Source organism: Erinaceus europaeus, chromosome 14 (genome assembly GCF_950295315.1).
Source record: "Erinaceus europaeus chromosome 14, mEriEur2.1, whole genome shotgun sequence".
NCBI lineage: Eukaryota > Metazoa > Chordata > Mammalia > Eulipotyphla > Erinaceidae > Erinaceus > Erinaceus europaeus.
Genome location: NC_080175.1, coordinates 29,416,498 through 29,440,061, shown reverse-complemented (window position 1 = coordinate 29,440,061; position 23,564 = coordinate 29,416,498). Strand labels below are relative to the sequence as shown.

At 41.8% G+C, this 23,564-nt stretch overlaps 1 protein-coding gene across 2 annotated transcripts in view; it reads left to right on the top strand.

Moving 5' to 3' along the window:
- The window catches only part of ABCC2 (ATP binding cassette subfamily C member 2), a 102,018-nt gene that overhangs the window by 44,217 nt on the left and 34,237 nt on the right, over positions 1 to 23,564 (top strand). For both annotated transcript variants that reach the window (XM_007530262.3, XM_060171497.1), the window contains 10 exons: positions 661 to 915; positions 2,838 to 2,903; positions 5,258 to 5,395; positions 8,484 to 8,630; positions 11,831 to 11,915; positions 13,399 to 13,465; positions 16,370 to 16,496; positions 17,812 to 17,988; positions 21,139 to 21,306; positions 22,176 to 22,356. In XM_007530262.3, coding sequence (XP_007530324.1) covers positions 661 to 915; positions 2,838 to 2,903; positions 5,258 to 5,395; positions 8,484 to 8,630; positions 11,831 to 11,915; positions 13,399 to 13,465; positions 16,370 to 16,496; positions 17,812 to 17,988; positions 21,139 to 21,306; positions 22,176 to 22,356 — 1,411 coding nt within the window. The remainder of the gene's footprint in view (positions 1 to 660; positions 916 to 2,837; positions 2,904 to 5,257; positions 5,396 to 8,483; positions 8,631 to 11,830; positions 11,916 to 13,398; positions 13,466 to 16,369; positions 16,497 to 17,811; positions 17,989 to 21,138; positions 21,307 to 22,175; positions 22,357 to 23,564) is intronic.

Sequence of the window (23,564 nt, the reverse complement as noted above, 5' to 3'; positions counted from 1 at the left end):
GGGGAGTCACTTCACAGGCAGTGAAGCAGGTCTGCAGGTGTGTATCTTTCTCTCCCCCTCTCTGTCTTTCCCTCCTCTCTCCATTTCTCTCTGTCTTATCCAACAATGACAACATCAGTAACAACAACTACAACAATAATAAAAAACATAAAATAAAAAAATATAAATAAATAAATATTAAAAAATTTAATGTTTTTTTAAATGTATTCAATTATTAGATAGAGAGAAACTGAGAGGGAAGGGGAAAATAGGGAGGGAGAGAGACAGACATCAGCAGCATTGCTTTATTTTTTAAAATTTATTTTACTATCTTTATTTGTTGGATAGAAACAGTCAGAAATTGAGAGGGGGAAGATAGAGAAGGAGAGAGACAGAGAGACGGTACCCGCAGCACTGCTTCACCACTCGCAAAGCTTTCCCCCTGCAGGTGGGGACCGGGAGCTTGAATTTTTCTGAGGCAGAGACATATGGGGAAAGGAATGGAGTGGTATCAGAATGGCAGGAAAGTGTGGTCCAAAATGAGAAAGCAGTGTGTGAGATTTGGAGGCACAGTTCCTTGAAGAAACTGTGTTCATATGGAACCTATTATTCTACTGTGTTCTCACTTCCTGAATATTCATGGCCTTGTTTATGCATTCCAATCCCAATCTTTTTCTATAGGCGCTGACCCTATGCAACCAAGCAAAGAAACAGTATACTATTGGAGAAACAGTGAATCTAATGTCTGTGGATGCACAGAAGCTCATGGATGTTGCCAACTACATCCACTTGGTGTGGTCAAATATTCTACAGATCAGTTTAGCAATCTATTTCCTGTGGCAAGAGTTGGGACCTTCAGTCTTGGCAGGTGTCGGGTTGATGGTACTCTTAATCCCAGTTAATGGGATACTCGTCACCAAAAATAGGGCTCTTCAGGTAAAGTAATTGTTACCTTGAGGTTATGTACTTTTTTCAAACTTAAAAGTGTTTTGTTTATTTTATTCTAATTCATGGTGGGGGCTTGGACGATAAAACCATTGGAAGGTTTTTGTTTGTTTGCTTTTTTCTGGAGCACTTTCCAGCTCTGGTTTATGGTGGTGCAGGGGACTGAACTTGGGACTGTGGAGCCTCAGGCATGAAAGTTTCTTTCCATAACCATTATGCTATCTACCTCTGTCCCCACTGGAAAACTTTCCACCAGCCCAAATGAACTTGATTTTCTCTATCTTCACTTTTCATCTTCTGACCATTTAGGTTTTTTTTTTTTCTAATATTTTATTATTTTATTCTATTTATTTTGCATAAAGACACACAGCAACTAAGAGGGGAGAGGGAGATAGAAGAGGAGGAGAAAAAGAGAAACACCTGGAGCATGGCTTCACTGCTCATAAAGCTTCTCTCCCTGAAGATGGGGACTGGGGGCTTGAGCCGGGGTCCTTGAACATTATACCATGTGTACTCTACCAGATGCACTATCACCTGGCCCCTCATTTCAATTTATTTATTTGTTTGTTTATGACAGAGACAGAAACTGTGAGTGAAGAAGGAGCTAGAGGGAGAAAGACAGACACTTGACCAATTAGGCTTTTTTTTTTACTTTTAAAAATATTTTATTTAATTATTAATGATAAAGATAGAAGGAGAGAGAGGGAGTCAGGCAGTAGCACAGCAGGTTAAGCACATGTGGCGCAAAGCGCAAGGACCAGCGGAAGGATCCCGGTTCAAGTCCCCGGCTCCCCACCTGCAGGGAAGTCGCTTCACAAGCGGAGAAGCAGGTCTGTAGGTGTCTATCTTTCTCTCCCCCTCTGTCTTCCCCTCCTCTCTCCATTTCTCTCTGTCCTATCCAACAATGATGCATCAATAATAACTACAACAATAAAACAAGGGCAACAAAAGGACTAAATAAATAAATAAAATATTTATTTTAAAAAAAAGGAGAGAGAGAGATAGAGAAAACCAGACATCACTCTGGTACATGTGCTGCCCAGAATTGAAATCAGAACCTCATGCTTGAGAGTTCCGTGCTTTATCCACTGTGCCACCTCCTGGGTCACCACCACCTACGCTTTATATAGTCTATATTTGTTCATGATCAAAGGAGGAGCCTGATTGGAGAAGGAAGGGCTATCCTAGACACCTGCATCCCACTCCATTCAGCTGTTCTTAGAAAAACTATTTTTGGTCATGTTTTTCCATCATAACTATACATACCAACCACAAAAAGCACTAACATTAGTGGCCTGAGTCCATAATCCTGGCCCTTAGTTCTACCAGAAATCAGGGGTTGCGTGGATGGACTCTATGTCATATGTGTTTTTTATTCATTCATTTTGCACTGATCTAGTTGCTAATCATAATTTAAAAAAAAATTTACTATGCATTCTACTTTGTTAGAATACAACAGAAGATAGAGGGAAAATGTCAGATCATGTTACATACTGTGCAGTGCAAGGAATTAAGCAGGATGATGTGATAATAAGTTTTTGCTGATTGTTATAGATTACAGGGCAGGAAAGACTTGGAGGAGGGCAATTTTGAACTGAGCTCAGAGCAACACAAGTCTGAATGTGAAGGAGCAAGTCTTGAGAAAGATGAGAGAAGAACAACTAGGAAAAAGGGCACCATCAGGTTAAGGCTGTGGTAGGCAGAAGTGAACTTGGCATGTTCAGGGATCATAAATAAGACAGATGTGACGGGGCAGTATGGACAAAGAGAAAGAGAGAGATGTATGCCTTCACTCGGGACTTCAAATTCTAAAGAAGTGAGTCATAAAAACTTCCTCGTCCTAGTACTTAACAGCAAATCTGGATCCTCTTACCTAAAAGCATACTTTTTTTTTCTTTGCTTTTTCCTGGTAGGTAAAAAATATGAAGAATAAAGACCAACGGTTAAAGATCATGAATGAGATTCTCAGTGGAATCAAGGTGAGAAACCAAGTCTTGGTGTCCCACTTTTTTTTTAAAGACCAGAACATTACTCAGCTCTGGTTTCTGGTGGTGTGGTGTGGTGTGGTGTGGTGTGGTGTGGTGTGGTGTGGTGTGGTGTGGTGTGGTGTGGTGTGTGTGGTGTGTGTGCTGTGGTGTGGTGGATTAAACCTGAGACACTAGAACTTCAGGCATGAGAGTCAAGTGGACATGGGGGCTATGGAACCATACTGGGGCACAGTATTCTGCAGTGGAATAGCATAATGCCAGAGATGATGATCGTAGTGTGGAAGCGCTCGCGCCCCATGAGGAGCTGGCCAGTCTTGCAATGATATTATTCCTCGTGCCCACCTTTGCTACAGTTTTTATGAGATGTTCGTGAAATGACAGAGTGCGATCGAGAGTAACGCCAAGATAGACTGGCTGGGCTTCATGCCGGATTCTCGTATCGCCAAGCTGCACATTAAGCTCATGCGAGGCCGAGGCATGGTGTAGATAGAAAACAGATGATACCGTTTTTGCAGTGCTAGGGATTAGTCGCCATTTTTTACAGTACAGAAAGTATGGTGTCTGGGTAACTCCTTGTTCCCTGGCAACCTGGAACACTTGTCACTTTGAAGCAATAACAACAACAATAAGGGCAGCAAAAATGGGAAAAATGACCTCCAGGAGTAGTGGATTCGTAGTGTAGGCACTAAGCCCCAGTGATAACCCTGAAGGCAAATAAAAATAAATAAATAAATAAATAAATACATAAATAAAATGTTGTGTATATAGTAGGTTCCCAATAAAGATAAGCTATCTTTTGTTAGTCTTTATATTCTAGATATCTACCCCTCAAATTGGGGGAAGTATATCTTTTTCTTTAGAATCAAACCTTAGTCTTAATTTTTTTTTAAATTTTTATTTATCAAATGGAAACACTGGGGATTCCAGCAGTAGTGCAGCAGGTTAAGCGCAGGTGGTACTAAACACAAGGACTGGTGTAAGGATCCTGGTTCGAGCCCCCGGCTCCCCACCTGCAGGGAAGTTGCTTCACAAGTGGTGAAGCACGTCTGCAGGTGTCTATGTTTCTCTCCCCATCTCTGTCTTCCCCCCCTCTCCATTTCTCTCTGTCCTATCCAACAACAACGACATCAATAGCTACAACAATAAAAGGAGGGCAACAAAAAGGAATAAATAAATAAATATTTTTTGAAATCTTTAATAAAAAATTGGGGGGCCTTGTGGTGGCGCACCTGGTTGAGCGCACGTATTACAATGTGCAAGGACCTGGGTTCGAGCCCCCAGTCCCCACCTGTAGGGGGAAAGCTTCATGAGTGGTAAAGCAGGGCTGCAGGTGTCTCTCTATCTCCCTCTCTATATATATCACCCCCTTCCCTCTTGATTTCTGGCTGTCTCTTAATAAATAAAGATCATTAAAAAATTATAAAAACAAATAAATAAATTGAAACACTGACAAGACCACAGGATAAGAGGGGTACAATTCCACACATTTCTCGCCACCAGAACTCCATATCCCATTCCTTCCCCTGATAGCTTTCCTATTCTTTTATTATTATTATTATTTTCCCTTTTTGTTGCCCTTATTGTTTATTGTTGTAGTTATTATTGTTGTTGATGTCATCGCTGTTGGATAGGACAGAGAGAAATGGAGAGAGGAAGGGAAGACAGAGATGGGGAGAGAAAGAAAGGCATCTGCAGACCTGCTTCACCGCTTGTGAAGTGACTCCCCTGCAGGTGGGGAGGTGGGGACTCGAACTGGGATCCTTACTCCGGTCCTTGTGCTTTACACCACCTGTGCTTAACATACTGTGCTACCACCTAACTCCCAGCTTTCCTGTTCTTTATCCCTCTGGGAGTATGTACCCAGGATCATTATGGGGTGCAGAAGGTGGGAAGGTCTGGCTTCTGTAATTGCTTCCCCACTGAACATGGGTGTTGACAGGTCAATCCACACTCCCAGCCTGCCTCTCTCTTTCCCTGGTGGGGCAGGGATCTGGGGAGGTGGGGCTCCAGGACACATTGGTGGGGTGGGAAAGTATATCTTAAAACCTGGGTAGATGGATTGTTATACTTTCAATGCAACAGTGTGAACTGTGCTCCCTCCTTCCTTCCTTCCTTCCTTCCTTCCTTCCTTCCTTCCTTCCTTCCTTCCTTCCTTTCTTCCTTCCTTCCTTTCTAAGATTTTATTTATTTACTAATGAGAAAGAGAGGAAGAGGGAAAGAACCAGACATCACTGATAAATGCGCTTCTGGGGATTGAACTGAGGACCTCGTGCTTGAGAGTTCAGTGCTCTATCTACTGTACCACCTGCCAGAGCACTGAAGTGTGTTCTTTTCTACTCTTGTAGATCCTGAAATATTTTGCTTGGGAGCCATCATTCAAAAAACAAGTCCACGATATTCGGAATAAAGAGCTCAAGAATCTGATAGCCTATGGGAAGATACATGCAGTAATAGTGTTCCTTTTATACTTAAGCCCTGTTCTGGTAAGATTCAGGGGTCAATGGGCTGGGTCAGCTCCCTGAAGATAAAAACTGTGTTCTAAAAGGTCTGCCTAGATCCTCTAGGCCTGACCCCCAAAGAACCTTACCCCACTTCAATATTCAGTGCCCTAAGATGTCATTCCTACTTTATATCCCCAGGTCTGGTTTTACACTTAGGTATTGTTTGGTGGTGTGAAAACACAGAGCAAATTTTCAGTATGTTCAGCATGAATGTGGTATATGGGAATTATTTTTTAAAAAATTAATAGTGATTTAATAAATTATAAGATTATCAGGGTATATTGATAGTTTCATACCACACCCACCATCAGAGTTCTATGTACTACACCATAGATTATCATCATAGTTTTCCTTTTTTTTTTTTTGCAATTTCATGGACTTCAATTCTCTATATTCCACATATAAGTAAAACCATTCAGTAGCTGTCTTTCATTTCCAAAGAATACAATATTGTCTTTAACTATTCAGTAGTACTCCACTGGATATATATCCCGTAATTTTTTTATCCAGTCATTGTTGATAAGCATTTAGGTTGCTTCCATATTTTAGCTATTATGAATAGTGTTGCTATTAATATGGGGGTGCATATGTCCTTTTGAATTAATCTTTTCATGTCTTTTGGATAAATGTCTAAGAGTGATATTGCTAGATATAAAACATTTCCATTTTTGTTTGTTTAAGAATTCTCCATACTACTTTACATAGTGGCTGTACCAGTTTGCTTTCCCATCAGCAGTGTAATAGAGTTCCTTTTTCCCCACATCCTCACCAATATTTACAATTTCCTGTTTTATTGATGTAGGTCATTCTCAGGATGTGAGATGGAATCTCAGTGTGGTTTTAATTTGCATTTCTTTAATAAGTGAAGTGGAGCATTTCCTCATATGTCTGTGGGCCTTGTGTACTTCTTTAGAAAACCACTTATTCATATTTTTGCCTGTTTTTTACTTCTTTTTTAATTTAGTTTATTTATTCCCTTTTGTTGCCCTTGTTGTTTTATTGTGGCAGTTATTATTGTTGTTGTTACTGATGTCATCGTTGTTGGATAGGACAGAGAGAAATGGAGAGAGGAGAGGAAGATAGACAGAGAAAGATAGACACCTGCAGACCTGGTTCACCGCTTGTGAAGCGACTGCCCTGTAGGTGGGGAGCCAGGGGCTCAAACCCGGATCCTAACGCGGGTCCTTGTGCTTTGTGCCATGTGCGCTTAACCCGTTGGGCTACCGCCCCACTCCTACTTCTTTTTTTTGTTTGTTTAAATAGAGAACCATGCTCTTCTTTAATAGTTTGTTAAGTATAAATTTGATACAACAAATTGTTTCATCTATTAAAACAAATTTCCAGTAATTCTGGCAATTGTCTTTTGGAGATTTTCCCAAAATTTCTAAGGAAACCTTACAAAATGAAGGCCAACTCTAACATGTATAACCATTTTATTGTTGACATTTTTTTATATTTATTTTCCCTTTTGTTGCCCTTGTTGTTTTCATTGTTGTTGTAGTTATTGTTGTTGTTATTGATGTTGTCGTTGTTAGATAGGACAGAGAGAAATGGGGGGGAGACAGAGGGGGAGAGAAAGATAGACAACTGCAGACCTGCTTCACCGCCTGTGAAGAGACTCCCCTGCAGGTAGCGAGCCGGGGATTCAAACTGGGATCCTTATGCTGGTCCTTGAGCTTTGCACCATGTGCGCTTAACCCGCTGCACTACTGCCCAACTCCTTGATTTAAAAAATTTTAAGATAACAGGGATACAACTCCACACTGTTTCCACCACCAGAGTTTTGACTCCCCAATCCCTCCACTGTAAGCTACAGCAATTAAGGTTAAAGATATGGGTTTACTTTTAATTCTATAACTATCTGTCTATATTTGTATATACTTGCTTCCCCCCTTTTTTGTCCCATTTTCTCTTCCTTTCCAAGTCACACATACACCTATTACTACATCCAACTGACCTTCCCTTTTTCCCTCCTCTCTGGGTTCTGATGGAGTTGGAATTCAGAGCCCTCTAGTCATCTTCCCCCTACCACTTCTCCCCAACTGGGAGTATGGGTCAAAATTATTTTGGGGGTTCAGAAGGTGAGAGTTCAGGCTTCTGTAATTGCTTCTCTGCTGGACATAGTTATTGGCAGATTGATCCATACCCCCATCCTGTTTCTATCTTTCCCTAGTGGGGTAGAGCTCTGGAGAGGCAAGGTTCCAGGACATATTGGTGAGGTCGTCTGCCCAGGGAAGTCAGGATGGAATCATGAGAGCATCTGCAACTTGGTGGCTGAGGCTGTAGATGTCTCAGTTGTAATTGGTGGATTTTGTTAAGGTCTACAATGTAGATATTTGTTATTTGGGGGGATCACCTCTGTTCCCTGTTAACTCCATGGTCATGCCTCCCGGAAGACTCATTGGGTTATTTCTCTTCTTTCTGTTGAGCTGTATGATGTGTGGTCAAACTGTTGTCAAATGTGTGGTGTGCAAATATCTTCTCCCAGTTGCTGGGTTGTTTGTCCTTGAAAGTTTTCTTTCAATGCGTAGAAGCTTTTTAATTTGATGTAGTCCCATTTACTTAACCTTGTCCTAGTTTCACTTGCCCATGTAGTTGATCTATCCAGAAATGGATTTAAATAGAAAGGCTTCTTATCTTGGAGAGGCAGTATTGGTCTATTGTGGAAAGAACATTAATATAAGAGCTAAGAAACAAGAGTTTTGGTCTCACCGATGTTATTATTTGACTTTGTGACACTGTGCATGAAATTTCCTCTTATTTGGGACTAATTTTTCCTCTCTCTCTCTCTGTCTCTCTTGCTCTCTTTCTATCTGTCTCTTTCTCTCTCACTCAGTTAAAAGAGAAACCAGAGTAACACTGCCATTTACTTGGTTCTGGGTATCAAATTCAAAACTTCATGCATGTGAGACTTATGCTTTACTGCTGACCCACCTCTTGGCACTGGACTCAGTTTTCCCATCTATGATATGGGGAGATTGAGATAGGTAATGCCATAAGATTACCTCAACTTTAATATAATATGTTCCTGATTCTTAGCATAATGCCTGGACAATTATTGCTTTTCCAGGTATCTGTGACCACATTTACTGTCTACACCCTGGTGGATAGCAATAACATTTTGGATGCAGAAAAGGCCTTCACCTCCATCACCCTCTTCAATATACTACGATTTCCTCTGAGCATGTTTCCAATGGTAGTCTCCTCCATGCTCCAGGTGAGTAGGAACTTCCACTGCTAACTATTCCTGGTTGAAATTCTTACACTTCATAATGCCTGTCTGATCATTCTCATTTCTGACTTTTTCTGGTGAACTTTCAACCAAGCGAGTTTGTTCTGAAATCAGGTTTATCCAAGTATACAGTGAGGACGAGTTTATCAATTTTACCTTCCTCCCAAGGAACCAATGCTTAAGAATACATCTAGTGAGGGGCCAGATGGTGGCACACCTGGTTAAGTGCACATTACAATGCACAAGGACCCAAGTTCAAGCCCCATGAGGACTGCAGGTGTCTCTGTCTCTTTCCTTCTCTATCTCCCCTCCCTTCTCAATTTCTCTCTGTCTCTATCCAATTATATATATATATATGTCTCTATATATAGAGAGAGACATATATATGAATAAATCATCTAGTGAGACTGTGATTAGCCCTAGTATCTTGAACTTTTCTTTAAAAAAAAATTATGGGGGTGTTGAGCAGTAGTGCAGTGGGTTAAGCACACATAGCATGAAACACAAGGACTGCCGTAAGGATCCTAGTTCAAGCCCCCAGCTCCCCACATGCAGAGGGGTCGCTTTAAAGTGGTGAAGCAGGTCTTTTTTTCCCCCTCTGTCTTCCCCACCTCTCTCAATTTCTCCCTGCCCTGTCCAACAACAACAGCAATAACAACAATAACAGTAACAACAACAAGGGCAACAAAATGGGAAAGGTGGTCTCCAGGAACAGTGAATTTGTGGTGCAGGCACTAAGCACAAGAGATAACCCTGGAGGCAAACACACACACACACACACACACACACACACACACACACACACACATATATGTTATTAGTGAAAGAGAACCAAATCATCACTCTGGCACATGCAATGCTGGGGATTGAGCTCTGCTTGAGGGTCTATCATTGTATCTACTGCTCCACCTCGTATGATGTGCAGGAACATTTCTAGGGCCATTTCGCTCACATTTTCCTAAGACTTTTAAGATGTTTCTATTAGGGAATACATCCCATATAGAAAAGATCCATTGCTGCAAGTCATTTGGTGGTAAAAAGCAGTCTGGTGGCCTCAAATTGTAGGGGAGAAAAATTAGTTTGGAGTTAAGGAGTATCTGGATTCTGTAAACAGCCTAGTTGAGTCTCAGAAGGAAGATCACAGAATAGCTGGCAAACTTTTGAGGCATCCAGACTGATGGATTGTGCGTCGGTACTCATCACTGAGTCTACTGTCTCACTAAAATAGATCTGGCAGCAGAAACAACTCAAATCTTGAAAAAGACCTCATTGTCTTGGACAGTATTAAGAAAGACGGGCATATTTGACTAATGAGGGTTTCATGTTCTGTTGTTGTTTTAGATTTAAATAACTTATTACATAGATATCAAATGCAAGGTCAGTGAGTGTATAGCTCCTTGCATTCCCCATTCCACAAGATGATGCTAAAACAAAAGGGTGAGCAGGAAAGAAGAAATTGACTGGGATTGGACTATTGCACCAAAGTAAACTCTGGGAGAGGGGGAAGTAGATTTTCAGCTCCACTCTAGAGGGGTGGGGTTAGGGATCTTTGGTGGTGGGAATAGTGTCAATGTAACTCCTATTAACTTATAGTCTTATAAAGCACTAGTCAATTAAAAAAATTTTAAAGGAGGGAGGGCAGCAGGTAACATTGCAACATGGGCAGTGGGAGCTGGTCCTGCTAGCAGCTAGATAGCTTCACAGCCTGCAGTTGTGCTCTGAGGAGAGAGCCAGACAGAAAACCCAGTAATTCATGAGAACCAGGGTGACACTGAGAAACCATGTTAGGACAATCTTCCTGAGAAGGTAAGGAAGCAAAGGATAAATACCTTTGTAAAAGCTTCTAGAAATTCTCCCAAGTTCTCCTGTTCCAGGAGGCCCATAGGATGTTCTGCAAATGTTTAGGTCAGCTGAAGCTTAAGTATGGCCTTTGCAGAGATGGGAAGTCTCTCTGGTACCATTTTCTCTGACAAGTTCCCAGTAGTGACTATTAGGACTATGGATGGGCCATTAAAGCGGAGATCAGAGAAGAAATGCTAGGGGTACAAATACCAGAGCTAAATAGAAGTTAAAGTTTTACCTTAGAGAAAAGGCAAGATAGAGTCTATGGAACTAAATCCAAAGTTTGGAATATCAATGGGTAGGATAGTTAAGAGAGATAAGCATAAAGATAGACAATAGCAGTTGAGTTAAGCTATCCTCCCACCCCTGTCCCTGCCCCTGCTTCAGGGGCTAAAACAGCTTCCTTTCCTTTTTCCTTCCTTCCTTCCTTCCTTCCTTCCTTCCTTCCTTCCTTCCTTCCTTCCCTTCCTTCCTTTTTTTCTCTCTTTCACCACCAGGGTTATCACTGGGGTTTGGTGCCTGCACAACAAATCCACTGCTCCTGATGGCCACTTTTTCTTTCTCTCTTTCTCTCCTTTTTCTTCCTTCTATTTTACTGAATAGGACAGAGAGATATTGGGAGGGGAGGGGGACATAGAGAGGGAGAAAGACACCTGCAGACGTGCTTCACAAGTAATGAAGCATTCTGCCTGCAGGTGGGGTAGGAGGGGGTGGGGGGAGCTTAAACCCAGGATCTTGCACACGGTAATGGGTAATGTGTGCTTAACCAAGTGTGCCTCCACCCAGCCCCATAAACAGAGCATCTTAATTCCTCTCATTTGGAGTGGGATGTTTTTCAGAGTCAAGTTGCAGTTGAATCTGAAGTGAAGTTGGGATTTTCCAGCTGGGTCCTATAGAAAAGTATGAACAAGAATCCTGGTAGATTTACTAGCTGCTTCCTTATCCAACACTGGTGACAAAGTCAAAATTCTCTCTCTCTCTCTTCCCCCAGGGTTATTCCTGGGGCTTGCACTACAAATATACTGCTCCTGTTGGCCTTTTTTTCCCCCCATTTTTTTTTTTTATTGGATAGGACAAATTGAGAGGGGAGGGGAAGATAGAGAGGGGGAGAGAAAGACAGACACCTGCAAACCCACTTCACTTTCTGTGAAGTAGCCTCTCCCTGCCTGCCCCCCCCCCCTGCAGGTGGGGAAGTGGGGATCTGGGGGCTTGAACCAGGATGCTTGTGTGGGACCTTGTGCTTCATACTATGTGCAATTAACCTGGTGCGCCACTGCCCGACCCATTAAAGTTCCCTCTTTGCTTGTCACTTTGTTGTGTTCAGTCTCTTCTGTGTCCTCTAGGCTAGTGTTTCCATAGAGCGACTTGAGAAATACTTGGGAGGAGATGACTTAGACACATCAGCCATTCGACATGACTGCAATTTTGGTAAGTAAAATTAGAAGTTTCTCTACAGACTTATTCACAGTACTGGAACCAGAGTTGTTTTTTTTTTTTTTTTTTTGCCTCCAGGGTTATCGCTCAGTGCTAACACTACAAATCCACTGCTCCTGGAGGCTATTTTTCCCATTTTGTTGCCATTGTTGTGGTTGTTATTATTATTGTTATTATAGCTGTTGTTGTTGGACAGGGCAGAGAGAAATCGAGAGAGAGGAGGGGAAGACAGAGAGGAGAAGAGAAAGACAGACACCTGCAGACCCGCTTCATCGCTTGTGAAGCAACCTCCCTGCAGGTGGGGAACCTTAAGCTGGTCCTTGTGCTTTATGCCATGTGCGCGTAACCCGCTGCGCTACCACCCGGCCCCCGGAACCAGAGATTTATATACAAAGGTTCAGCATCAGCAAGCTGATTAAAAGGGAAACCAAGGGGGCCTGTTTTGAACCTTTGTTTGTATAATAAACATACTGATTTTACTTACATTGTGTTTTCACTTAGAATAGACTAACCAGATTGCTAAACAAAGCTAAACCAGTTATTTTGAGGATAAATGGAATCCTGCAAAGAATCTAGAAAGCAGAATTCAGAAAAGAAGCTACCATATGGAACTGGGAAAGCTGACTGCTGAGACAAGCTCTAGAGGTGTAAGGACTGGGGTGAGCATGGCTTTCACACCCAGAACAAGCAGGTATCTGGAGCCAGAGGACTAGTAGCTGAGTTTATATATGGATATGGAGTTTATGGCAGGAGAGAGCCTGAGAATATGTGAGATGCTGGGGAAGCAAAATATCTAACTATACTTGGGTAGAGGGCTGCTTTTGCCATGTGCATGACTCAGCCCAGCCTCCATCACACTGGAAGAAGCTCTGGTGCTGTGATCTCTTTCACTTTTTTTTTTTTTTTTTGGCTTCTTTTTTCTCTGTTTTTGAAAGTTATTCTGGAGCTGTGAAGCCTTAGTGATGCCTATGATGATGATGATGATGACGACAATGTAACAGAAAGTCCATGAGTCAGGAATACTACTGAAACCTTATACTGTTTTAGTGGAATTATTTTATATTAAGCCAAAGATTTCTGGAGCACAGAGGAATAAAAGATATACAGACATCTGTGGGGGCGAGTCCTCTCTCAGTCACACCAGCCTACCTTGTTTTGGCATCTGGGCTTTTTTTATCATAGAGAAAAGAGAGCTTGTTTATCTAGACAGTTTTGCTTTCCACTTCATCTTCTTATTAACAACAACAACAACAAACAACAATAAATGAGGCATTTTAAACACTAAATGATGTTAAGTAATTTCACAGAAACATGAATACCCTTGGGATTTCAAAACTATCTTTACCATTTCAAGTAAAACTACACTAACTTATTGGAAACAGAACTCAAATGTAGAGAGACACATGAGGACAGAGAAAGGCAGACAGAAACATGGATATTTGTATCTTACTTAAAAAGAACAACTTGTTCTCAACAGACAAAGCTATCCAGTTTTCTGAAGCTTCCTTTTCCTGGGACCTGGACTCGGAAGCCACAATCCGAGAGTGAGTTGCCTCTTATCCAATCCTGCTATTCTTTAGCTTTCCTTGGCAGCCCTGTTATTGGAGCTCTCCATGTAATGGAACAAATGGGAAGATAAGATGTGTGTGCGCCGGTTCAGCTAAGTGATGTACAGGCTAAACACCTGGAAAGATGAGCTGATGGCAATGACCCCAGGCCTCTGCCCGTAACAACATCTGCCACATTGCTTTGCTACTGTAAGATTATTTGTGGTGAGCTGAGAATCCATGAAGACATTTCTTCTCCAGATAATGGATAGAGGTAGTGCAGCTTGTCAGGCAGGCTATGCCTTTGGGTATGGTAGAGGTTACACATAAAAGCCCAAACTCAATTTTACTTCATTCATTTAATAAGAACATCAGGCTCTGATTTCTTTCCCCAAAGTAGACAATAAGAGCTGCCTCTGTAAGCTTCAACTTCAGAAGTGGAAATTTATATCTAATAGCTCATTCCTATAGCCCACCCTGCATGCTACCTCCTCTGTCCTAAGTCAATTCTTTCTTGCTATGCAGCTGAAAATGTGTTTTTTTAAATAGATCTTTTAAAATTATCTAATAAGACATAGAGAAATGGAGAGGGAAGTGGAGATAATGAGGAAGAGGGGAAAAGGGGCATCTGTGGCACTACTTCACCACTTGAGAAGCTTCCCCTTGCAGGTAGAGACTGGGGGCTTGAACCCGGGTCCTTACACACTGCAATGTGTGTGCTTAAACAGCTGTGCCACCAACCTGCCCAGAAAATGTATTTCTTTTTTTTTTTAATTTTTTATTTATAAAAAGGAAACATTGACTAAACCATAGAATAAGAGGGGTACAACTTCACACAATTCCCACCACCAGAACACCATCCCCTCCCCTGACAGTTTTCCTATTCTTTAACCCTCTAAAAGTATGGACCCAAGGTCATTGTGGGATGCAAAAGGTTGAAGGTCTGGCTTCTGTAATTTCTTCCCTGCTGAACATGGGCATTGACACGTCGATCCAGCCTGTCTCTTTTCCTAGTGGGGAAGGGCTCTGGGGAAGCAGAGCTCCAGGAAACATTGGTGGGGTTGTCTGTCCAGGGAAGTCTCGGCATCATGCTAGCATCTGGAACATGGTGGTTGAAAAGACAGTTAACATACAAAGCCAAACAAACTGTTGACCAATCATGGACCTAAAGACTGGAATAATGCAGATGAAGAGTTGGGGGGGGAGTTCTCCATTTTGTAGATAGCTAGTAGGCATATTTTAGTTATATTCCAAAGGGCCTGTGGTTATACTAGTTCCCCCCCCTTTTTATTTTATCCCCTGATCCTGAAATCAGATATGCAGGTGGATCCAACTTATTGTCTGGGGAGATGATGTTATGGCTGGAAAAAGGACCAGAAAGCTGGATCAGGGAAGAAAATGTATTTCTTAAGCACTACATGTAGCAACACACCAACTCATCCACTAACTACAACACTTTTCTATTCCCATAGCTTTTACTATGAATTCAGAACTTCCCCCCAGGGTGTTTTGATTCAGAAGCTCACCTTCTAAACCCTCGCCTCCTGAAAGCTTCCATTTGCAGAGGAGCCTGGCCCCAGCTCCCATATTATTAGTATAATATGTCTAGTAGAAATTCAACTGGAGGAGGCAGGTGGCAGCACATCTGGGCTTAAGCACATACATTACAATGCACAAGGACCCAGGTTCAAGCCCTTGCTCCTGACCTGTAGGGGGAAAGTTTCACAAGTGGTGAAGCAGGGCTGCATGTCTCTCTCTCTCTCTGTCTCCCTATCTATCTCCTCTTTCTCTCTCAATTTCTCTCTGTATCCAATAATAAATAAATAAATATATTTTTTATAAAGAATTTAGCTGGAGGAGGGTAGATAGCATAATGGTTATGCAAAGAGACTCTCATATAAGGCTCCAAAGTCTCAGGTTCAATCCCCCACACCACCATAAGCCAGAGGTGAGCAGTGCTCTGGTAAAAAAAAATAATAATAAGTGGTCCAGGAGGTAGCTCAGTGGATAAAGTATTGGACTTGAGGTCTTGAGTTTGATCCCTGGCACCACATGTACTAGAGGGATGTCTGTTTCTCGCTCTCCTTTCTCATCATCAATAAATAAATAATGTATTTTAAAAATTGTAATAATTAATAGTAAAAACATAAGAGAAAAAATTGTTTAAGAAATTTAGCTGGATAGGCAGGTTCAGACAGACTGAGCAACTTCTTGATGTTCCTAATGTCCTAGGGACTCAAGTAATAGGGTCAGAACAGAGTATGAGAGAGTCTAGCCTAGCGTGGGCCCCCTCTCAGCCAGACTGAGTCAAATCAAGCTGGATCCACTAGAGATCATTCTCTCACCCCATAGAGCCAAAGAAAAAATAATCTTCTGGTGGCTGGATGGTGGTGCACTCAGTTGAATGCACATGTTACAGTACTCAAGGACCTTGGTTCAAGCCCCTGGTCTCCACCTGCAGAAGGGAAGCTTCACAAGCGGTGAAGCCATGCTATAGGTGTGTAACTCTCTCTCTCCCTCTCTCTAATCAGAGCACTGCTCAGCTCAGGCTTATGGTGGTGCAGAGGACTGAACCTGGGACTTTGGAGCCTCAAGCATGAGAGTTTCTTTGCATAGCCATTATGCTATCTACCCTCACTCTATTTCTTTCTCTCTCACTCTCTATTTCACCCTCCATTCTCAATTTCTCTGGTAATAAATAAATTAATTAAAAACATTTTAAAGAATAAAACTTTAAAAAATCATTATAGAAGTACTTCGGAGTCTTGTGTATTCAGGATAACTTTTCCATTCTTAAGAGACTATCATGTACTACCAGACTTTTCATAACAGTTTGAAAAGTAGTTTAAACTACTCTTGCATTTTTAAGCTCATCCCCTTCAAATACACTCTGTTTTTCAGTGTGAACCTGGACATCATGCCAGGCCATTTGGTGGCTGTGGTGGGCAGTGTGGGTTCTGGGAAATCTTCCTTGATATCAGCCATGCTGGGAGAAATGGAAAATGTCCACGGGCACATTACCATCAAGGTGAGAGGGAATTCCAGGGAAGGCTTCTGACACTCATATGTGGGCCACTTACAGCTGCTTTCTGTTTTGGGGAAGAAGACACTGAAGGCCGGAATCTGATTTCCACTGCTCTTGGAAACATCTGGCAGACCTGTAAACTGCAGCTTCTTTACTGCCATCTGTAATAGAACATAATCATAATCTGAGTTCCCTGGTAATCCTCTTTTCGTTTTATTATTTATTTTTATTTTTTAACCAGAGCACTGCTCAGCTCTGGCTGATGGTGATGTAGGGGATTAAACCTGGGACTTCAGAGCCTTGGGGATGAGAGTCTTTTTGCTTAACCATTATGCTATCTACTCATGGGTCCCCTGGTAATTCTCTTATGCATATCAAGATTCAAAAACTGTTGATGATGTCTTCCTTTAAAGCACAGACATTTGAAGAGATGTCTTCCTTTAAAGCACAGACATTTCTGCTTTGTCTGTGTATGTAAACCTTACAGTCATCAAAAATGCAGATAAAAATAACATTATACAGAGAGAAAGAGTTGGCACAATTTATTAAAAACATCTAACTTGTACCTAGGATACCAAAAAAGACCAGTAACCAAAAGGAAAGAAACAATAAAGAAGTAGTAATAGGGGAGTCGGGCGGTAGCACAGCGGGTAAAGCACAGGTAGCACAAAGTGCAAGGATCAGCATAAGGATCCCGGTTCGAGCCTCCAGCTCCCCACCTGCAGGGGAGTTGCTTCACAAGCGGTGAAGCAGGTCTCAGGTATCTATCTTTCTCTCCCCCTCTCTGTCTTCCCCTCCTCTCTCCATTCTCTCTGTCTTATCCAACAACAATAATAACTACAACAATAAAAACAAGGGCAACAAAAAGGAATAAATAAATAAATATTTTTTTAAAAGAAGAAGTTATAGGAAGGGGGAGTAGTACTGTGAAATCTGCACTGGCAACTACACCCAGCATCACAGTTACCCCTGGACTCTTCCTTCAGTACACACACACACACACACACACACACACACACACACCCCTCCTCCTTTAAGAATGAGGTCTTTGAGGACACTGTTCCTAATACAAAAATCTGATGTAAGGTGCAGACATTGTCATAAATTATTTTGTAACAGGAAAGGAGGAATTTTTTGTTGTTGTTGTTTCTTGTTTGCCACCAGGACTACCACTGGCTGTTGGAATAAATACCAGTGCTTGATATACATTTCTTCAAATCTAAGTTCTGTTTGTTTCGCCCCATTCTTGTCACTCCCACCTTTAGTCCTTTATTTCTGGGGCTACAACTGTCACATGGACCAATCTTTTCCCATCTAGGGCACAACAGCCTATGTCCCACAACAGTCCTGGATCCAGAATGGGACCATCAGGGACAATATCCTTTTTGGATCAGAATTTGAGGAACGGAAGTACCAGAAAGTTATAGAAGCTTGTGCCCTCCTCCCAGACTTGGAAATACTGCCTGGAGGAGACCAGACTGAGATTGGAGAGAAGGTATATAGACACCAAGAGATGTTAAGTGTGAGATAAGTCAGAAAGAGAAAGGTGAATATGGGATAGCCTCACTTATGGGCAGAACTTAAACAAGAACGGAGAGGGAAGCACAACTTTGATTGGTTTTATGTATTGCTCCAAAGTAAAGGACTCTGGGGAGGGAAGGCAGAGAGGAGAATAGGGAGGAAGGGGGCTTTCAGGTCCTGGTACAGGATGATAGACTTAATTTGGGGGTGAGAGTGTTTCGTGGACACCTATCTTGGTAAGATGAGAAATTGTAACTGTGTGTCAAGAATTATTAACCCCCCCAAAAAAAAGTAAAAAAAAAAAAAATGAAAGAAAAGAAACGGTGAGAAAAAAAAAGTGAGGGTGGTGAAGTACATGGAAATAAAGTAGTTGACCCATTTCAATTGTCATGTTTTAGAACAAATAACAGAAAATAGGGGCTGGATGGTGGTGCACTTGGTTGAGTGCACATGTTACAGTGTGCAAGGACCCAGGTTTGGGCCCCTGGTCCCCTCCAGTAAGGGGTAAGTTTTATAAGTTGTGAAGCAGTGCTGCAGGTGTCTGTCTTTCTCTCTCCTTCTCTGTCTACCCCTTCCCCCTTAATTTCTGGCTGTCTTTATCCAGTAAATAAAGATCACTTAAAACATTAAAAAAACAAATAGAAAATATGAGTTTTCACAACATGTTGTGCAAATAATTCAGGGTTTATATTACTATACCTAAAAAAATATGGAGGAATGATGTAACCTAAAGGGAAGTTGGTGATGTCAAGACCTGAGAGTTTAAGTAGCCTTGGTGACACCTGACCCCATGTGTGGAGCAGCAGAGGCAAATAGTAAAGCCCCAGTGTTCAGACTCTACTTTTGTATAATGAGAGGGCATAGTAGGGTTCTGGTAATCTGCTTCAACCATTCAGAAATTTAGTCATGTTATTAGATACCTTTTGTCATGTTATTAGATACCTTTCTTGAGAACAGATGCTTCAAAGTTTTACTAGTGATTTAATAGTGACTTACACGATTTTTAAAAAAGAAGCAAGCAACCTATTTCTTTTTTATTTTATATTTGTTTGTTTGTTTTGCCTGCAAGTTTATCTCTAGGGCTTGGTGGCTGCACTAAGAATCCACTGCTCTTGGAGACCATCTTTGTTACATTCTTGTTGCTGGATAGGACAGAGATAAATCAAGAGAGAAGGGAAAGACAGAGAGGAGGAGAGAAAGATAGACATGCAGACCTGCTTCACTGCTTTCAAAATGACCATTCTCCAGATAGGGAGCTGGGGGCTCAAACGGGGATCCTTTGCACTACTGCCCAGTCCCTGACTTACAAGATTTTAAGATATTAGTTTTATACCACTTTAACCACGAAAGTTATGTACCCGTCACTCCCAAGAATAACTACCATAGTTCTCTAAAAGTCATAGAGATGGCTTGGCAACTTTTTTTTTTTTTTTGCAAGTCCATCTGTTTTGATTGTCTGTACACGACATCTGAGTGAAACCATTCAATAGCTGTCTTTTATATCCTTGCTTCATTAAGTATAATCATCTCTCCCATTTGTTTTGTCTGGAAGGACACAATATCATCTTTTTAAATTGCTGAGTAGTACTCCATTGAGTATATGTCACATGACTTTTTTTTTTCCTCCAGAGTTAACTCTGGGGCTCGGTGCCTGTGCTATGAATCCACTGCTCCTGAGACCATCCCCCCATTTTAATTGGATAGGGAAAAGACAAATTGAGAGAAGAGGGGAAAATAGAGAGGGGGAGAGAAAGATAAACACCTTCAGGCTTGCTTCATTACTTGTGAAACAACCTTCCTGCAGGTGAGGAGCCGGGGGCTTGAACCAGGATCCTTGTGCTTCATACTATGTGTGCTTAACCTGGCATGCCACCGCCTGGCCCTTTCCATGACTTCGTTACCCAGTCATCTGCCAATAGACATTTAGATTGCTTCCATATTTTGGTTATTGTGAATAATACAACTATGAACAGGTGTGTGTGTGCATATGTTCCTTTTAATTAGTGTTATATCTTTTGGATAAATGCTTAAGAGTGATACTGCTGGATAATAAGATATTTACATTTTTATGTGTTTAGGATTCTTCATTCTGACTACAGTCATTTGCATTCCCATGAGCAGTGTGACAAAGCTCCCCTCTTCCCACATTCTCACCAGCACATCATTTCCTGCTTTGCTGATGTAGTCCTTTCTCTGGAATGTGAGGTGGAATTTCGGTGGGGTTCTCATTTGCCTTTATGTAATGATGAGTAAAGTGGAGCATTTGCTCATGTGTGTGGGCCATGTGTATTGATTTCTTAAAATTAAAAAAAATATTTTGGGGGGCCAGGTGGTGGCACACGACACCTGGTTAAGAGCACATATGACAGTGAGCAAGGACCTGGATTAAAGCCCCTGGTCTCTGCCTGCAAGGGGAAAGCTTCACAAATGGAGAAGCAGGGCTGTAGGTCTCTCTCTCTCTCTCCCTCTCCCTCTCTATCTTCCTATCTTCCCCACCTTTCTTGATTTCTGTCTATCCAATAATAAATAAATAAGTACTATTTTTTAAAAAGATTATTTTCAGGGGACAGTAGATAGCTCACTTGGTAGGATGAGTGCTTTACCAAGCATGAGGTTCTGAGTTTGAGCCCCATCACCACAAGGGGAAGCTGCATGCACAGTGGAGGGGTACTGTGATGTCTCCTCTCTCTCTGCCTTTCTTCATCTTTCTCTCTAACTAAAATAAAAAGAAAGAAAAAGTTGATTCAAGGGAGCTGGGCGGTAGCATAGTAGATTAAACGCATGTGGTGCAAAGTGCAAGGATCCTGGTTCAAGCTTAAGAATCCTGGTTCAAGCCCCCGCCTCCCCACCTCCAGGGGAGTCGCTTCACAAGTGGTGAAGCAGGTCTGCAGGTGTTTTTCTCTCCTCCTCTCTGTCTTTCCCTCCTCTAGATTTCTCTCTGTCCTATCCAACAACAACAGCAATGACAACAATAACAATAACAACTATGCAAGCACCGAGTCCCGGTGATAATCCTGGAGGCAAAAAAAAAGAAAAAGTTGATTCAGGAGTTGTGATACCATACATGTATGATGTGTTAAGCTGTGTTTCTAAAAATTAATGAAGAAATCATTTTCCTCTTCAGGGAGTAAATCTCAGTGGGGGCCAAAAGCAACGCATCAGCCTGGCAAGAGCTGCCTATCAGAATTCAGATATCTACATTCTGGATGACCCTCTTTCGGCTGTGGATGCTCATGTAGGAAGGCATATTTTTGATAAGGTCCTGGGACCTAATGGCCTATTGAAAGATAAGGTGAGAAATTATTTGTGGGCCTGGGGGCACCACATACCTTAAGACAGCTTTTACTTACCTGCCTCCTGAGCTGCTAAGGAGATACAATACCAAGGCGGTCTCTCAAGGGACCAGGATACCTTCCATCTGAAGGTTTTGGCTTACTCTGGAACTGAGTAACTTGAACTTTATTCTGTTATTCTGACCTAGAGCCTCTTATGATGATTGATTATGATAAAAAATTACTTTATGACCCATGGTATAATAAAAAACATACTTGGTCTTTGTCCCAGTTCCATTCACAGAGCTCCTAATACTGGGATTTAAAAAAAAATTATTATATTTATTTATTTATTGGATGAAGACAGCCAGAAATTGTGAAGGGAAGGGGTGATAAGGAGAGAGAGAGAGAGAGAGAGAGAGAGAGAGAGAGAGAGAGAGAGACCCCTGCAGCAATGCTTCACCACTTACAAAACTTTCCCTTGCCAGTGGGAACCGGGGTCTTGAACCTAGGTTCTTGCACATTATAACAAGTGTGCTCAACCAAGTGCACCACCACCTGGCCCCTAATACTGGGATGTTTTTGTCAGTTCCAAATGGTTTTGGAATTTTGCTAGCTGGCTACTGGAAGAAGAAGCTAGCTAGCTATTCAGTTCATTTGTATGCACCATTTATCAATATACGGGTAGATCCTGAGCTCAAGTGGCATATTTGACTTCTAGGCAAGCAGGAGGAGAATGTGCGTAGGGCCAACCTTAGTGTCACTACAGGAGACCATCTGTGAGTATATCAGCAATGACAGGAACTCCTCTTACAGGGTCAGGTTTTGGAATGAGGTGCTGAGAAGGGAAAGACAGGACAATCAATACAACTTTCTGTTATTTTTACAGACTCGACTCTTGGTTACACATAGCATTCACTTTCTTCCCCAAGTAGATGAGATTGTGCTTCTGGAGAATGGCACCATTGTGGAGCAGGGATCATATAATGCTTTATTAGCCAAGAAAGGACTGTTTGCAAAGAATCTGAAGACATTCATAAAACAGACAGGTGCTGAAGGAGAGGCCACAGGTATGTTAGAAGGAATAGACCAGGCTAGAACTTGTGATGGGGAAATGGTGGGATATGTACACTGACATTTACCTTTTGAACTTTTATTTGGTATCCAATGAACTAGATTTGGGAAGTGAATTATCCAGAGAGCCAAAGCCCACTCTTTCTGGTCTCTGTGTCTCTGTAAAGAAATATGCCTGGGTCAAGTGGAAGGCTCAACCTGCTCATCTGGTCTCTGACATGTAATGGAAGGATACTTTTTACAAGGGTATGGCTAAAGGTTGGGCATGATTGCCCTGTGGAAGAAAACCAGGGGCACAAAGAGCCCCTTTTAGAGATGCATTGCTTCTGTTCTCAAGTCACACGCCCCACTTCGCCCACCTCAAATCCATGAAAATCATTTCCTGACAATCCAGGAAGTGGTACAGAAAATAAAGCATTTGACTGTCAAGCATGGGGCCCCAGGTTTAATGCTCAGCAATGCAAGTACCAGTGTGATGCTCGCTCTCTCTCTCTCTCTCTCTCTTTCCTCTACTACCTCCTCCCTCTCATTAATAAGTAAATAAATTCCAGGGGAGAGGGGATGGAAAACCATTTCCTGGGTAGTTCCAAAGACTAGCACTAATAGTGTACTCCTGTATTTTTGGTTAACCCTGATGTTTTAGGACCTTGAAATCAGATGGTTTGAGACCACTTTGGAAAGCACAAGAGATGAAAATTAGTGTGCAAATCTAGAAGTCGGTAACCATCAGGGACAGGGAAAGATCAGGATGATATGTGGAAGATAAATTGGCAGCCAGTTTAGGACAATGGGCCAGGGTACCAGGAAATGGAGAATAAAAAGGACTGAGTTGAAACTTTCCATGAGCCTTTATGTGTTTTAAGTATTTACAGAGCTGGAGAAAGCAAAATATTCTTGCATCGGTGGTGAAGATCCCAAGCAAAGAGTAGTGTCTGATGCTGAATGCCCCTGGATTACAGCTTTAATAAAGCGCAAAACCTGGACAGTTTTCTTATGCTAATTCTAAAGTGTTTTTTTTTTTTTTTTTTTTTGCCTACATTTGAGTTTCTGCATCAGGTTAAAAAAAATCCCCATAGATGGATAGCCCTGTGAGTCATCCCCGTGTACTAATCATCATCTTTTGTGTACTAAGGACAGTTTGCAAAACAACTCAGTAAGGCCTAGTCCTCAGGAACACTGAGCAGTTATGTAAATCCCAATGACT